This window comes from Monodelphis domestica, chromosome 2 (genome assembly GCF_027887165.1).
Source record: "Monodelphis domestica isolate mMonDom1 chromosome 2, mMonDom1.pri, whole genome shotgun sequence".
In the NCBI taxonomy this organism is placed as follows: Eukaryota; Metazoa; Chordata; class Mammalia; order Didelphimorphia; family Didelphidae; genus Monodelphis; species Monodelphis domestica.
This window is the reverse complement of record NC_077228.1, coordinates 378,169,025-378,187,974: the sequence shown is the minus strand read 5'-3', so window position 1 is coordinate 378,187,974 and position 18,950 is coordinate 378,169,025. Positions and strand designations below refer to the sequence as shown.

General features: G+C 37.7%; 1 protein-coding gene across 2 annotated transcripts in view; it reads left to right on the top strand.

Annotated features, from left to right (window-relative positions):
* The window catches only part of LAMA4 (laminin subunit alpha 4), a 202,355-nt gene that overhangs the window by 110,399 nt on the left and 73,006 nt on the right, over window positions 1-18,950 (top strand). For both annotated transcript variants that reach the window (XM_056818671.1, XM_007485204.2), the window contains exons 9-11: window positions 7,975-8,086; window positions 14,692-14,859; window positions 18,373-18,566. In XM_056818671.1, the coding sequence (XP_056674649.1) occupies window positions 7,975-8,086; window positions 14,692-14,859; window positions 18,373-18,566 (474 nt within the window). The remainder of the gene's footprint in view (window positions 1-7,974; window positions 8,087-14,691; window positions 14,860-18,372; window positions 18,567-18,950) is intronic.

The window sequence follows — 18,950 nt, the reverse complement described above, 5'->3', positions numbered from 1 at the left end:
TCATTGCTTCTATGACACTATCAATCCATCTCATCCTCTGCTATCCCCTTCTCCTTTTGCATTCAGTCTTTTCCAAAATCAAGGTCTTTTCCATTAGTTCTGTCTTCTCACTACATGGCCAGAGTATTTAAGCTTCAGCTTTGGTATTTGTCCTTCCAAAGGGTCTGAATTATTATTATTTTTTTTAATATTGACTAATTAGATCTCCTTGCTGGCCAAGGGACTCTTAAAAGTCTGCTACTAGGCTAGATCAACCAAGGCTGCATGGGGCTAAACTTGCCCATAGTGTTACAATATTCTTTTCAATACAAGAAATAACCCTCATTTTTAGCCTCAAACTGTCAGAAACCCATCCTTTTTTAATCCTTCAGAGCCTTGATTCTGATGTCTGTCACCTCCAGGTAGGGAATATAATCTCTCCTGCTCAGTAGTCCCTCTTAGCTCAGTGGTAGATTGCCTTAGATACTGCATGTTTACTTATAGGTCAGTTGTATTCCCATACTTCTTTTGGGTCTTATGCAGATAAGTATTGTAAATAAGGATATTGGGTAATGACAAATGCATCTGCAAAAAGAAAAGGAGCTCAGAACTTTGTGAAACGCCAATCAACTGAGATGGGGAGACAGTTCCCATGGAACCTTGGGGGAAAGCAGTTAAGAAGCTTCAGCTGGCTGAGAAAGATTCCTTCTCTGGCTGTTTGACCAAAAGGTGGAAGATAGACTACTCTCTAGCCATTGCCTTGTCTATAAGACTGTGAGCTGAAAAGACATTTGGGTTTTAGCCCAAAAGAAACCTGACAGCATTGCTGTCAATATCTCCCCTTAGGGGAAGATAATTTTGTTTCCTGAATTTGAATATATCTTGAAATCGTCAATCAACAGGCTAACTTAGAAAATTTAAGGAGACCTAATTTTCCTCCCCCCCCCCCCCACCTCTTCTATCCAAAAGAATGAAAGACCTTTTAGTTGAAAGATTGATTGTGGGAGTTGGTTATTAGGGGAAATCTTCCACTTACCATCTGTGAGAACGCTTCCAAGTCAGTTGAGAGGGAACAGGAAATAGTATAAGGGAGGGCCTCAAACTCGGTCTTTTCCTTGACTTGCTTCCTGGTGTTACATCTCTGATATTTCCCCATTACCATAATTTCCCTAGTAGCAATATCTACTACAATATAAAGTAAGGCAGGCAGTTTGTTCCTTGGGGTCATTAACTATCTTGTTGACCTCTTGATGTGCAATTGAGTGCTTCAAGCCAACTGCCCTTTCTAAGATGTGGAATGTTTCTTTAGCATCTGAAGATCCTTTTCCTTTAGTCCATTAATCTTCTTGAAGACTAACTAGGGTAGATTCACATACTTGCTTTATGTCATCTTACTCAATATAATTTTATTTAAAATATAATGTTTGAATTATTATATTTCAAGTGCATTGGAGGAATTTGGCATTTCTGGTATATCCTTTCATAAAAGAATAATCACCTTTTGTAATGTGAATAATCACATCCTTGTTTAGTCTAGCTTTTTGAATAATAGGCTTTTTTTATAAAAGCCCTTGTTACAGATTACAGATTACAGAATCACAGACTTTCAAATAGATGTTTTCTCATGGGACAACCAGTACCTGAATAAGAATTCTTTCTACAACATACCTGACCAGTGGTCATCATGGATAATTGTTAGGATTCTTTTTTCTTCATGTTAAACCAGTTTTCCTTTTATTCTACTTCAAATCCTTCCTAGAATTTGCCTTTTTGTGACTTCATCCTTTGCTTTTTGGTCTTTGGGAGCAAGATCAAATCAATAAGATGCATTTGAAAGGATGCCAGATGGGACAGGTAGGTGACTCTATAGTTTGAGAGTCAAGAACTAGGTGACTCAATGCATTGAGAAGAAGCCTAGAAATAGGAAGTCCTGGGTGAAAATCTGGCCTCAAACACTTCCTAGCCATGTGACCCTGGGCAAGTCACATATAATTCCCAATGCCTAACCCTTACTACTGTGTCTAGGGAAGTTCATCCCCTCCCACCTCCTGGAGGGCCAACCCAGTTCATCAACATTCTTCACATGCCAAAGCAATGTCCCTGAAAGTCCATGAATGTCAATAAAAGAGAGTGGGCAGAACCTACCTGGGTCTTTTGGCATGGAAGCTGGGCTGAAGGAGAGAGGTAAGGGAGAGAGGGATTCTTGGAGAATAGGCCCCACGTGGTCAGAACTTAGAGTAAGGAAAAGACTTTAACTCTATGCTTATTTACCTTTCTATCTCAAGTGATTATTAATAAACCTTATGAAAAATAATAATGAGTAGATATATTAATTTTAAATATAACACTGCTTTTAGGCCTTGGGACCAATTCACAGTATTGATTCTAAAACAGAAGGTAAGGATTTTAAAAATAATAATCATAATATCAGATTTGGAATGAGAACTTGGGTTCAGATCCTTAATCCATTACTTAATATCTTTGTGAGCTTATCCTTTCTGGGCCTCATTTTCTACATTTATAAAATGAAGAAGGTTTGGACTAGATGACTTCTAAGGGCCCTTTCTATTCTAAATACCTGATTCTACAGTCCTGCCATCCTAATCCCTTTTCCTCAGATTAGTTTTCCAAAAAATAGACAACTTTCATGTCTCCCCCATGACTTTTCTTCTCCACACTAAATATTTCTATTTATTTCAACCTTCATAAGCATGATCTTAAATTTCTTCATTACCCTAGATGCCCTTTTTCCATTAATGTCCATTCTAAAATGTGGCACCCAGAAGTGAATCTTCTTTCTATATGTAATCTGACCAGGGCAGAGGACAGTGGATCCATCATTCCACTAGTCATGACCACCTTAATGAAACCTAAGATTATTTTATCTTTTTGGCTTCCATATTTCAATATTGAGCAGACTTCTAAGATTCATCGATCTGTTTTAGACAAACTGCTACTAGCCAGTGAAGTATGGTATCTCTCTGTGATGATCACTTACCTTCCAAGATGTTTGCTAACAATCTCTAATAATGAGCCTAGAACCCTGCCTAGTATTGGTCACTGACCTATAATTAACATCCTATTCTCTTGCCTTTAAAAAAAAAACTTAATATTTGCCTTTCTCATCCTGCATCATTTAGCTCTCTACAATCTTTCAAAGCTTATTGACAGCTGCTCACCAATTGTGTCTGGCGCTTCACTAATTTATCTGGGTCTGGTGACATGAACTCATTAAGAGCAACTAGGTGCTCCATTCTAATCTTCCTTACCTTGGGCATTAGAACATGTTCATCAAGAAATGAGAAAAAGCAAAGGCGATTCAAATAAATGATCACTCCATGCTGCATCCAATAATTACACCTTTCAATTAAACTCAAATCTGTTTTATTCAGATGCTGTAATGTGAGTGATAAATATATTTTTTTTTCTCTTTTACTGATATTTAACTAATGAAAAAAGAGGTTACAGTGCCCTCTTGTGCTTTTCTAAATGAAAATCTTCATGGATTATAGTAATCATTTCTCACCATTTTTATTTGAATCAAATGAAAAACTTTAAGATGCATGCTTCAAGGATGATAGAGATGGAGGCTTTTCCACAAGATATTTCTCAAAACCAGGAAAGTAGATGCTGTGCCTTACAAACTGTGGCAAATTCAAATTGTGCATAAAAATTTCTGTGATTTGAATCAATATTTAAAATTGAACAGATTAAAAGAAAAGGCAATTTTAGAGTAAAATTTATTATTTTTACTTTGGTATTCGATAAAAGTACTTTCTAATAATTGGACCCACAAAAAAATAAAGACTAAAAGGATCATTTCATCAAATATATTAGGTTAAACAAAGTAGCTGATTTATTTTGTTTTTTCTGTTCAATAATATCTGACTCTTTGTGACCGTGTTTGGAGTTTTCTTTACTAAGACACTGGACAGGCTCACCGTTTCTTCTTCCAGCTCATTTGACAGATGAGGACACTGAGACAAACAGGGTCAAGTGACTTGCCCAAGGTCAGATAGCTAGTAAGTGTCTGATTTCACATTTGAAGTGGAGTCTTCCTATCTTCAGTTCCAGCACCCAATCCTCTGTACCAGTTAGCTGACCAGCTGGTTTAGGGGGTGGGGAATCAAAATACTCTAGAATATGATATCCTTTGTAGAGACAAAATACATTTTCATGAAATCTCCACCACGGGTCCTCTACCCTATGTCACAAAATACCAGAATATCTAGAAAGTAGCATAATTTAGCTCTATTTTAAATGTATTATTGCCTACCATGTTCCAGGCACTATGAGGGTGCTAGATCAAAGACAAAAAAATAAAACACTTATTGGGAAGATTTTTCACATTATACTCTGACATTTAACTACTTTATACAAATTACTTAACTTCTCTGTACCCTAAGCAGCACACATAATCTCATGGGAAAAGTTCTAGATTTAGGAGCAAAAACTTTGGGTTCAAATCCTAGCTCCAGGACTTCCTAGCCACATGACCTTAGGCAAATCATTTAACTCCTCAAAGACAAAGTTTCCTGGAATTTAAAATTATGGTAATAAATATTTAATTACAAACCTCAAAGGGTAGTTAATGGAAAGCATTTTTTAAAGTAAAAGCCTCTGTACGAGATGAGCAACTATTCTAAATAACATAAAATCCTCAGATATGATTTTCTTTGATGCCTCTCCTGCCTTCTTATTTCCCAGACTTTCTCAGTTTCTGAGGGCAGTGTATCTGAAGCACTTAGCCCAATCTCTAGTATATAGTAGGTGCTTAATAAATGTTTGTTGAATTTAATCAAGTTATTGAATCAGAAAGAATTAAGCCTCATCAAAGCAAATAGGGCAAAAAAAAAGAGGTTTCAGTAGGGGAAAAGGCAGGATAGCAAAATATTCTTCCATTTCTCCTAACAAACTGGAGATTATTATGAAGCCACCACTTCACTTGATACCCACTGATTTCAGCTTTCTTCTCAATGAAAGGCAAGATGATATAGTGGAAAGAGGGAGAGAAAGGGAGAAAACTGAGAAGCACATGGATTCTAATTCCTACTTCTGTTACTTACTAGTTGTGTGACTATAAGCAGATTATTTAGTGGCTCAGACCCTCAGTTTCCTCATCTGTAAAATGAGAATAATAACAGTATCTAACTCTAAAGGCAGTTGTGAGGCTCGAATGTGATACAGTAATTATAAGCATTTTACAAACTTTAAATTCCTTAATAAACTTTCTGGGATAAGATGGGGAGGGACTAGACCTGCTATTTTATTGGTTTGAGGCAGGGAGTTTTGTATTTTAAAATGAAAAAACCATCCTTAGCTTGTGAGCTGTACAAAAACTGATGATGGGTTGATTTGGCCCTCAGGGTATAATTTGCCAATCCCAGTTATAGGTAAAATTCTCAGGTAAAGGAACTCCTAACTTTCATCAGTTCACTTGTTTTTCAGTCATGTCTGACTCTTCATGGCCAGATTTGGATTTTCTTGGCAAAGATACTGGAGTATGCCATGATCACACAGCTAATAGTGGTTAGCAATTTGTAATCTTAGGGATTTGGCAAGGGAACTGAGAGGTTAAATGATTTAACCAATGTTGTACAGCTAGTCTGTATCAGAAGCAAAACTGAACCCAGATTTCCCTGACTTCCGGGCCACCTATTCTTCCACTATATCGTACTATCTCTCATATAAGCATTAACTATTATTGATACTCGGAAACTTACTAGCTAAGTGGCCTTAGGAAAGTCACTTTACCCTTTTGACCTCAGTTTCCTCATCTGTAAAATGAGATGGAGAAGGAAATGGCAAACCACTCCAAGGTCTTTGCCAAGAAAACCCCAAATGGGATCATGAAGAGTCATTCATAACTGAAAACAACTCAGCAACAATTGTGAATACCAGAGCAATGGTTTTATCTTGCACCTCTTTCAGGTTCTACAATGTGTTTGGTATTAGAAAAAAAGAACTATGTTTCCCAGCAGGTCAAGAAAACAAAGTAAATGGTAGACCAAATCGAATCCTTCCTTCTCCTTTTTTAAATACACTCCAGGAGTCAGTGTTTCCAATACAGAACAGAAGTGAATGGCATCCACACACAATGTGCACAAAACACAAAGTAATGTTCAGACCCTCTGCAGACACTCCTCCCAACCCCATCCCAGGCCCCCCCATGCACACACACACACATACACACACACACACACACACACACACACACACACACACACACACATACACACACACAATTTGGAGAAATAATTTTCTGAAGCTCTTAAAGAGAAAATCCCAAGTGGAGAGAATGGAATTAACTGTTCAGAAGAGAACTCTATTCACTCAGAGCCAAATCTGCTTGAGTAGTTATTTGTACACAAGTATCATCAATGTTGATAGGAATTTGGAACGAAGTGCTGAAAACAGTATTTAGCCCAATGAGCAAAATCCTTGAAATCTCTGCCATAATTCAGCTACAGCAGTGGTTGGACAGCCCAGGAACATCAGGCCACATGGGGGATCTTAAGTCTACTCCACTGTTAGTTGTCCTCACTTCATCTCACTCTTCTATTTGGAATTTTATTATTTTTTTAAGCCTTTACCTTCTGTCTTAGAATCAATACTGTGTATTGGTTCCAAGGTAGAATAGTCTTAAGGACTAGGCAATAGGGGCTAAGTGACTTGCCCAGGGTAACACAACCAGGAAGTGTTTGAGGCTGTCTTTACACCTTGCTCTCAATTCACTGAGTGACCCAGCTACCCCCATTTATTTTATTTTATTTTTTTAAACCTTCATCTTCTGGGGGACAGCTAGGTGGACTGAGGACCAGACCTAAAGATGGGAGGTCCTAGGTTCAAATCTGGTCTCAGACATTTTCTGGCTGTGTGACTCTGAGCAAGTCACTTCACCCCCATTGCCTAGCCCTTACTGCTCTTCTGCCCTGGAACCAATACACTGTATTGATTCTAAGATAGAAGGTAAGGATTTTTTTTAAAAAGACCTTACCTTCTGTCTAGCATCAATTCTACAATATAGAGTGGCAGGGACCAGGCAACGGCAGTTAAGGGACTTGACCAGGTCACCCAACTAGGAAGTATCTAAGGTCAAATTTGAACCCAAGACCTCCCTATTCTTGGCCTAGCACTCTATCCACTATGCTATACTATACTATACTCCCTCTTTGGAACCTTAACTTCTTTATTCACTATATTGATCAATAAATCTGAATGATTACAAATCAGACAACCAGGAGGTGTTAGGCAAATGATATCAGTTAATCATAATAATCATTTATTAAGTACGTAATAAGTGCCAGGCACCATGCTAAACCCTAGGTACACAAAAAGTAGCAAAAGATAGTCCCTGTCCTCATAGAGCTCATAATTTAACAAATACATACAAATAATCTATATGTAGAATAATTGGGAATTAATTATCAGAGGTAAAGTACTAGAATTTAATACTAATTAGTTAATGGCAAGCAGGTTAATTTTTTTAATGGACTTATATGAAATTATGAAGAGTGAATTGAGCAGAACCAAAAGAACATTATATATAGCAACAAAATTATTATTTGAAGAATGACATATATGTTTACCTCCAGAGACAGAGCTAATAAATAGAAGCAAGCAAGACATGGTTTTATATATACAGACATATCTTTTTTCCAACAAATGTCTTCTCCAAAACACATAGAGGAGGGAAATATGAGGGAGATCCTTAGGAATTTTAGTATAACAAAAAAAATTTTTAAATAGAATTAAGAACAGTACAGAAAGGCTTTCATTTATTCCAATTAAGCTATAGAGATCTGATTGATTTTAAGTTGTTTATGATTCTAGAATCTTACTTTCGTCTTTATGCATGTCTTTGTAAATCATTTTATATGCTAACTGGACTTCTGTATTCCAGGGGAGTAAATGTTCATCAGACACACACATAAACAAATAAATGAGGCCCAAGCTCACAGATTTAATCTTGTGTTTTATATGAATTATTCTTAGGAAAATCAAGCTGCAAAAAAGAGCCAGCTGGTTCAGCAGGAAACCATGGATACCATTAACTATGCCACCCAACTTGTAGAAGATGCCCACAATATGAGGGATAAGATCCAAGGTAAATATGTTCTCCTCTGGCTCAACTTAGCAATACTTACTACTTCAGTGAAATAATAGTGCTATAACAGTAGCACAGCTCTAAACTTATCTAACATAATGTTATTCATTAATTTCATGAAAATTTCCTTTTTTTAAAGAAGACCATGGGGCTAGAGCAGGGGTATGCTGGTAAAATATTTAACAACTGGCTCTTGGGGAGAGGGGGAGCAGAGTGCTAACACACTTTTAAATTTAATCCTCATTTACATTTTTCTCCATTACTTTATCTAGACATTCAACAAAACAATGAATCAGACCTAAATTTTAGTGTTTGCTGATTTCTAAGGTTCAAATGCTTACTCTCAAAATATAATATTTGGATTTCCATTTCTAGTGAGTTCCAATAAACCTTGAGCCAGAATGTTAGCCTCACTTCCAACCTAAGATCTTTTTCTCTAGTAACCTTTCCTGCTGAGAGCTCTCTTAAAGTTAAATCCAAAATATAAAATGTCTCTTCACAGAAGCAGAAATCAATTACCCAAGTCTACAATGTTAGAGACTTAATGCTGGCAGTTAGATAGTAAATGGCTTCCCTTAGACACCTTATCCCAAACCCCATACAGAGGATTCCTACTGAGCTTTTGCAGAATGGAATATGTGTTTCTTCCAATTATTTTCAAGTCCTACTTTTCTACTGGAATAAAACTAAAAAGGAAAAAAAGGGGGGGGGGGTCCAAATTGGAAGCAATCAGTAAATCAGAAAATTCCAGCCAAGTTATGTGCTTTAGATGAGACAATGCCCTGCATGCCTCCAATTTCTCAAAATCGTTCCTAAGTGGGCCCACCTACAAAGTACTACCTTCTCCATTTCTAGACAGAAAATGGAAAAGAAAGAAAACCTAAACATTCAGCATAAGTCTAGCCTTAAAGGAAATCAAACCTCAAGTTGAAATCTGATCCCTTTGGGGTTTCAGAACATTTTTCCTTATTTAATAGCTGATGTTTTTCAGAAAGAAATGTTCAGAGCGATTTGCTTTTCAGTCAGTTCAGAGAAATGGAATGCCACCATACATCCCCTGGAGAGGAAATTGTAATGCCTTGATATCACCGAAGTGCAAAAGGTGGAGGGAAAGTAGCCCATCCCTCTTCAACATCTATCCAGAAAAAAGTGTCAAGAGGGAATGGAAGGAAACTGATTGATACAAACTGTCATAAGTTCTTAGCATGATAATTGGCACTTGGGGCAAAGCATGCAACAAGTGCAAAATCTCCCAAATCTGGCAGAAAGTACCTGTAACATAGTGTTATGAATATGTTCCTCCCCTTCACATCATTCTCCTAACTTGGGCATTAGGCTTTAGATGCCGTAGCTGTGTCCATTAGCACTAAAAGAACAGTGATGGAGAGCAAGGATTCTTTTCTAAATACAGCTTAAAGTAGGTGATCACTAAGGTGAACTAAATAACGTAGTAGATAGAGAGCCAAGAATCAGGAAGTATCGGAGATACTTACTAATTGTGTGACTTGAGCAATCACTTCACCTGTTTCCCTCAGTTTCCTCAAATGTAAAATAAAGATAATAGTAGCACTTACCTCACAGGGTTGTTGTGAGGATCAAATGATATAATTACAAAGCTATAAGCACAATGCCTGGCACACTGCTGTTGTGTTCAATTATTTTGGTCATGTCCAGCTACTCATGATCTCATTTGGGATTTTCTTGGCAAAAATACTGGAGTGGTTTGCTATTTCTTTCTCCAAATCATGAACTGAGGCAAACAGGGTGATTTACTTGCCCAAGGTCACACAATTAGGAAGTGTCTGAGTCCATATTTGAACTCAGAATGATGAGTCTTGCTAATCCTAACTCTAATCCTAAATTCATGCCTCTGACTAAATTCTTACCAATTCAAATTCAAACTCTGACTAACCCTAACTCGAACCCTAGCTAGGCACCCATTAAACCTTACCTGGTACATAGTAAGTATCATATAAAGGGTAGCCATTGTTGTTGTTACTATTATTATTAGTATAACCCTCCAACTCTAAAATTCAATTATGCTCTGAAAGTACTCCAAGCACACCTACTTTGGTGCCAATAAACATGGTTTTAAAAGTTCTGAAATAATGAATAATTCTATAGGCTAGGGACAAAAAAGGATTAACAGTTTTTAAGGGTTTTTTAAGCCCTTACATTCTGTCTTCCTTTCAATTCTAAGACAGAAGAGTGGTAAGGGCTAAGTAATCTAGGTTAAGTGACTTGCCCATGGTCACCCAGCTAAGAATTGTCTGATGCTAGTCTTGAACCTAGGGCCTTCTGACTCTAGGCCTGTTGCTTTATCCACTGTGCTACCTAGCTGCCCTGAGATGGGTTTTTTTTTTTCATATTTTACAGGATTATCATTTTCACTATAGGAAACAGATGGGAAAATTTTATATCAAAGTAAAGAAAAAAACATCAGTAGACAATGGTCTTTATTATATGATATCACAGAAACACCTTAGTCCAATGGATACATCAAGCTACAATCTAAACACCTGCTGCATTTCCTTGGATGCTTATTACTTTAAAAACAAATGACAATTATTTTAAATCTCTCCTTCCTGGATGAGATTTTACATTTATAGGGAAAACTTGTATTTTTTGTTCCCCACAGGGTTTTAAAATAATTAATAATCTATTAAAAATGCAGAGGAAAAAAAGATGTTTTAGGACCAGTTAATAATTTGGTTCAAATATAAAATAAAGGGCCCCGGATCACTTAGACTATTGCAATAGCCTCCTAACTGGTCTTTCTTCTCAGTCTCTCCTCCAATAAATGCTCCACACTGTTGCCAAAGTGATTGCAATCACAAGCCCAACCATGTCACTCCACTGCTCAATGAATTCCTTTGGGTCCCTATTGCCTTGCATTTCAAATATCAACTCCTCTGTTTGACTTTTAAAACTCTTTTCAACTTGATCCAAACCTATCTTTCTAGGCTCCTCATCATTATTACTCCCTTTTTGCAAATCAGGCAATGAGGCGCCATGCTATTCCTCACACATAACACTTTTAATCCCTGTCTCTGTACTTTCAGTGGCTCTCCTCCCACTCCTGGAATGCCCTTCTTCCTCTCCTGCTTCCCAGGATTCCTTACTTCCTTCTAGCCTCAGCTCAAATTCTACCTTCTATATGAAGCCTTTCTAGCTGCTTCCAGTTTTATATTTATCCTGTATAGATTAACTTATGAATATGTTGTCTCTCTTGTTAAAATATTCAGATATGGGGTAGCTGAGTGGCTTAGTGAATTGAGTGCTAGACCTAGAGATGAGAAGTCGTAGGTTCAAATCTGGCTTCAGCTACTTCCTATCATTTAACCCCCATTGCCTAGCCCTTACCGCTTTTCTGCCTGGGAACCAATACACAGTATTAATTCGAAGACAAAAGATAAGGATATTTTAAAAAGTATTCAGATATGAGTTTCCATAATATGCATATGTTCCTCAAGAGCAACTATTGTCCAATTTTTTTCTTTATATCTTCAGTACCAAGCATGGTGCCCACCATACTGAGTACTTAAATATTTCTTAATTGTTGGGTTAATGGTAAGTAGAGCCAGACATACTGAGGCAGATGAAGGCAGGAAAAAAAAATTAGGATCAGTTTGGAGCAGCTAGGTGGAAAAGTGGATATGGTGCTAGACCTGGAGAGACTTATCTGGCTGAATTGCTAAATTCAAATCTGGCCTCCATCATTTACTAGTTGTGTGACCCTGGTCAAGTCACTTGAACTCTGCCTTAGTTTTCATACATGCAAAAAGGGGATACTAGCCCCTACATCCTAGGGTTGCAAGGATAAAGTGCAGATGATATTTGTAAAGCACTTTCCAGACCATAAGGCACAATATAAATGCTAGCTATCATCATCATCATCATTATTTATAAGTGGACTAAAGCTAGAAAATAAATTTGCAGCTGGAAGGAACATGAAAAGTCATTTAGTCCAACTTCATTTTAAAGGCATAGAAATTAAGGCTCAGAAAGACTGGATAATTTATCTCAAAATCATCAAACTGCCTCCCACCCAATACTCCTCTCTAAAAACACTAAAAGCAAAAACACTAGTACATGTTGCTTCTTTGTGTCCTAATGTCAAAATTGATACAAAAAGTCAGATAATTAGCCACAGAATATCTTAGAGCTGAGTACTATTTCTTCCTTCCCTGATATAGATCATTTCCCATGATACAATTTGCTTTTAGTCAAAGAATACATTTTTTTCTTCCGCATCATTCGCTCCCAGATGTGGATATTTTGAATATTAATCTCAGAGAAGATATAAACCTTATCTGGTCCCACATTTCCTTATATCTCCATAGCTTTTTCAGTAACTGTTCTTGCCCTAAAAGGCTCTTCATCTGTTGGGGTTTTTTTTTTTCCCTTCTCCAGTATATATGAATGCTTTATGGCATCTGCGGCGACATTCCTTGTGACTAACAGTCTATAAAATAACTGGTGGGGACATGTGAGCTATTATTCACATCCAGCCCAGTTCCCTGATCTAAGGCTGATTTATGGGACTGCTGTGTTTGTTTACCCATCACCCCTCACCAACCACATCAATCACAATAAAGCCCAGAGACCATTTTATTTATGTTTTGGCTTTCCCTGATATCTATTCTGGAAAGAGATGGCAATCACAGAGCGTGCTGTACTGGCTTGGGAGTCAAGAGGCTCAGGTCTGACATTAACCATCTATGCAACCTTGATGAAGTCATTTAATCTTTTGAAGGTTTTAGTTTTCTCATCTGTAAAATGAGAGAGTTAGACTAGATGACCTCTAAGGCCCCTTTCAACTCAAGCATTTTATGCTCTGTGGCATTCTACCACTATTTCAGGTCTCCAGAAGGCAGCTTAAAATACAATGTCAAAAGAATCATCAATGTAAAACTGGAAAGGATTTTTGAAGCTAACCCTCTCATTTTGCAAATAAGTAAACTGAGGTTCAGAAAAAATTAAGTCACTTCCCCAAGGTCAATATGTTTCAGAGGCAGAATATCGAACCCAAATCTTCCTGAGTACTTAAAACATTTGTCTGACACATAACTGATGCTTAATAAGTGTTCGTGGCTGACTGAATTACTCTAAGCCCATCACTTTATTTAGTGCATTATCTGGGTGCCTCAAAATGCCCTGGAAGCATTCTAGTCCAACCCTGTACTTGAAAAAGCTTTTTCTCTACAATCTACTAGGAAGAAATAAAATATTCACATGTAAGTCCAAAGTATGTTCGCAATGATTTTTGAAGGGTAATGCTAACAATTAGGGTAATCAGGAAAAGTCTCTTAATGGAAATGGCACTTGAGCAGAGCTGACTGTGGAAGGGAATTAGAGATTCCAAGAGGCAAAGGTGAGGAAGGAAGGTACTTGGGCATTAGGCACAGCCTATGCAAAGGCCCAAAGGTGGGAAAGGAAATACCACATAAGCTTTAAGTAAAGTGAGAGAGTAGTATGTAATTGTCCTGAAAAAGTGGTAATCATAATAATAGCTAGCATTTATACAGGGGTTCTTATGTGCCAGGCACTGTGCAAAAAGCTCAGTATAAATATTATCTGATTTGACCCCCACAACAACCCTGAGAGGAAGATGCTGTTATTATCCTCATTTTTAAGATGAAGAACCAGGCAAACTAAGACTAAGTGACTTGCCCAGGGTTACACTCTTAGTCACACACTTAGTATCTGAGGCCATATTCTAATTCAGGGCTTCCTGATTCCAGAGCCAGAAGTCTCTCCACCATGACATCAGTCAGATTGTGTGGACCTTTAAATATCAAACAGTTTAGTTTGCATTTTATCCCAATGGCAATGGGAAACCCTGGAAACTTTTCCAGTAGGGGAATAATTAAGGGATATCAGAGCTATTGTTTAGAAATATCAATTTGGCAACTGAATGGAGGATAGATTGGAGCGTGGAAAGACACCACACAAATTACACACAGCCCATCAGAATATTTTTCCATATATTTGTATTTCCCAGAAAGTGCTGATTAGCATTGCCTGATTAGCGTAGCTCAAATATTAACAGTCTTGGCCCACTGCAGAAAAACAGTGGAGAGACACCATGCAAATTTTTTCATTCCTTCAGTTCCAATCTATAAATAGCATGACTGACTCTGGAAAGAGCAGCTAACTCTGTTTTGATTCTCTCCGTAGTTGGGCCATACTGAATCCTTTTATATTATTTTGATAAATAAATAAGCTATGGACTCTTTCATACTCGCATGGGTAATTTTGATGCTAGAATTGGCTGCCCAAAGAAATCATTTATTCCTCACCATTGTAGGTGTTCATTCTTAGCCTGGACGATTCCTTGTAGGGAATATTGTAAAGGGATTCCTATTCATATCAGCTGAACTCACTGAAATCCTTCCCCAGCTGTGTGATTCGCTTTGTGGATGCCCCTGGAAAAAGCACTGGAACAGGATCGAGCTTTCAATGCACTGCCATCACTGGGTTCCAGCCATCACTTACAATCCCAGATGTCTTTTGGCACTCCTACAGCACGTCAAAAATAGCTGGGCAGGTTTTCCCTACTACTTTTCTTTACATTCCAAATGAACATCTGTTCTTTCTTTCAGAGATTAGTAGCAAGATGCTATATTATGGAGTCAAGCAGGACCTTGGCCCAGAAGAAATCTCAGAAAAACTTGTGTTAGCAGAGAACATGCTGGAAGAAATCAGACACCGAAAACCATTCCTCACTCAACGGGACCTTGTCGATGAAGAGGCTGATGAAGCACAAGAATGTAAGATTTGCTATCTCTGACTTCCCCTCCTTGAGCGTGAGTACTGGTCTGGCCAGAGAGAGTTTTCCATGCAAAAGTACTCAAGCTCTGGCATTCCAAGGCAGAATGATAGGCACTGATACCATTTGTAATGGCCACTCATTGTCTTGGATACTGTGGAACCAGAAGTAGCCTTGCCAACCTGCTATTTGATCAATTGAATTGATTCTAATTCAAACATTTAGAGGTGTCTATATAAGACATGCAAAGTATCATGGGAGGCATTGTGAGAGAGATATTTCACTTAAGAAAACTTCCCAGGATTTGACAAGCTTTTAGGGACAGGGATTAGGGATATCCAAAAATAGTTGCAACAAGATATAGATGCATACACATACATATATGTATACATATGTACCATACAAATATGCATGTCTGTATATATACTTACATGCATACATAAGAGAGGAGTTAAACAAAACAGAATGATACAATAATGGCATTTGCTCTAGCATCAGAGAGCTGGGATCAAGTTATATAGTTGTAAGAAATGGTGCTTTGAAATACTTTTTAAATGGTACTTTGAGATCCTCTCTTTTTCCTAGTTAGCAAATATTGCCAAAAAAGAATGTAGATTTCAACTCAATGCCCTTCTCCAAGTTAAGGGCTTGCCTGACATTCCAAGCCTGAAGGAAGTAGGGAGCACCCAAGCTAACTTGAAGGATGTTATGACTTTCTCCCCTTTGATAAGAGCTTGCAAGGCTGAGAAAGTACACCCAATCACTTAAACAACCTTGAAAGTCAAACAAACAGGACATAGGAGGGAACATCTCACAGGCACACTGAGGATCATCGCATGCCTTCTCCACTTAGGCCTGGAACACCCAGAGGAGAAATAATCTGAGGGAGGGTGGAGGATTCCCAAGGATGGGAGATGGGAATCCCCTAGACCCTTAATGAATAATTTATAATTTCCCAAATGCATGGAATGGGGGTAAAGAACCTATGAGGCATGCATGCTGAAGAGGGCACAGAGAGCCTTCTCTGTGGGCACATGCACTGTTGCCTACCAGAGTTTGTTACTAGAAAATCAGAGGCACTCAGGCTGAGTGCACTCAGCTGCTCCTTCCCCCCACTCTTCCACTGCACCTGAGGACATTTTTCTACTTCATCTTCCCCTTTGCCCAACAGTCCAATGGGAGCATTTTGTCCTTTCCCTATCTGGGGTAAGGGTGGGAGAGCACAGCACATGATCCCTAAAAGGTTCACCATCACTGGCATAGAGAATATTTTCTTTGATTTAACATTGCACATGTATCTGTTGTCCACATTTGAAGTGGTAAGACACAATGCACAGAATGAATGGGATGGAAAATAGTTCATTAAAAAATACTGGAACTGGAACACATAGACAATGTGTGCATTTTTTTTCTCAAAGAGAAGCAATAACAAGCAGTTTATATTAACATATAGTATTTAAGGTTTACAAGTAATAGTTCTTACTTATATTGTGCTTTAAGGTTTATAGTTCCCTCACAACATTCCTTTAAAGTAAATAGTGCCCGAATTATTTTGAGCATCTAGGTAGTGCAGTGAATAGAGCAGCTGGGTCTAGAGTCAGGAAGACTTGAATTCAAATATGAATTTGGATACTTACTATGTGAACCTGGGCAAGTCACTTGACCCTGTTGGCCTGAATTTCCTCATCTATAAAATAAACTAGAGAAGAAAATGGCAAATCATACCAATATCTTTGCCAAGAAAATCCCAAATGCAATCACAAAGAGTCACATATGGCCAAACAGTAACAAGACTTATTATTCCTATTACACAGAGAATGAAAATAAAGCTCTAGATGTCTAGTGACTTTCCCAATGACACAGGTTTCCTGACCCCAAATCCGTGTCCTTTTTACTCCACCAAACTATCCTTCTGAATATTTTACCAAGTTTATTTTATATAAGGCATGAGAATGAAATATAATTCTCTCTGAAAATTCTTTATCGGTTTTATAACAAAATCTTAGTTGTTAAGACCTGACAAAAGGAGCAAGCTTTTGCTGCTAGACTGGGGGAGGGAAAGATAAATAAACAATTAAATTGAATAAAGAATAAAAAATAGATGGCTAACAACACTATTTTACCTCTTCTCTACAGATAATTTCCAGCCAAATGGATCCCTATAATTACTTAACTAAAAATCAGAAAAATCCCTATTCTCCCATATAATTAAATAAATATGATAGTTGATAGAGATAAATAATTAGCACCTTTAAAAAACCCTAACCTTCCATCTTAGAATCAATACTATGTATTGGTTCTAAGACAGAAGAGAGGTAAGGGCTACGTAATGGGGGTTACCCATTACCCAGGGTCACACAGCTAGGAAATGTCTGAGGCCAGATTTGTACCTGGGACCTCCCATTTCCAGGTCTGACTCTCTATCCACTGAGCCACCTACCTGCCCCCCCATTCGCATATTTTAAAGGAGATTATTTCCATGTAAAAATAACAACCTAGATAGAAGAAATATTCAAATCCTATACTTGGTCACTTACTTCTAGGTCCAAGTATACATGTTTAAAAACAGCTATGTTTTTCCTGACTGTTTATTGTGCACTCAGTATTCCCAAACTCTTCCAAATACCATAATCACTTTAACCATAATGAAAACAGCTAACATTTATATAAGATTTAAAGTTTACAAACTACTTTAAAAACATATGTGTATCATTTGTTCCATGCAAGTCTGTAAAATTTCCAGGGCAGGTATTATTATTCCTCTATTGTATTGTTCAGTCTTTTTTTCAGTCATGTCCAACTTTTCATGATCCCTTCTGGGTTCTCTTGGCAGAGATTCTGGGGTGGTTTGCCATTTCCTTCTCCAGCTCATTTTATAGATGAGGAAACTGAGGCAAAAAGGGTTACATGGCTTGCCCAGAGTCACATGGCTACTAAGAGTCTGAGGCCAGATTTAAATTCAGGAAGTTGAATCTTCCTTACTCCAGACCACTGCACCACCAAAGATATTATTATTCCTACAAATGAGTAAATTGAGACTCACACAGATTAAGTGATTTGCTCATTGAAAGAAGTAGATTTATGACAACTCAGGACAAAATGCTAGACTTAGAAGGCAATAGGGAGTGGCTAAAGGGTATTGATTATGGGTGGCACAAGCAGATCCATTCATGATGAGAAAGATTTGTCTGAGAGTGGTATGAAGGATAGCTTGACTCAAGGACATGAATCTTGAAACTGAGCCAGAGAAGAATCTAAGCCCAGCTGCTATCACTATGGAAGATTTGGACAGACCAAAAATAACCAATGGGACAATGACACCGGCTTTTCATGACTTCTCAGAAGCAGAAGGAACTGTATACCCCACCTCAAGGAGCTGTAACATCAAAAAATTGGTGGACCAGTCTTTGCTTTGTAGACTATTCTTGACTAAACATGCTTCTAAGTTGAATTTTTTTCTAAGCACTAGATAGAATGGAAAGAACAAACAGTGTCTTCTTATCATTTTTCTCAGTGTTGTCCCTCGCCGAAAACTGGCAACGACTCCACAATGACACAAGGTCTCTGTTTCCTGTGGTATTAGAGCAGCTTGATGACTATGATGCCAAGTTGTCAGAGCTCCAAGAGTCACTGGATGAGTCTCTTGACCGTGCCAGAGATGCTGAAGACATGAACAGGGCCAATGCTGCCAAACAACGGGACAATGAAGTATGTATATACTGTAATGTATGTATATGAAGGAGAGAGAAAATATATGTGTGTGTATATATATAAATATACCATATAATAAATATGCTGCATGAGGTACAATGAGGAATGTATATATTATATAGATATATATTTTATATACACACACACATATATATACATACAATAACTATATGAACTCATACCTACCTGATGTTCCATTAAGAAGGAATAAATGGGACTGAAATCAGACAATATTATGAAGATGTAAGGCTAGTAATGTTACAAATGTCCATTTTTTCCTTTTCCTTCCTAAGGAAATATGTATGCATACATATAGATATAAATATCTATATATGTATGTATATACATGTGGAGGTGTTTTCAGTCATAGCTGACCTTTTA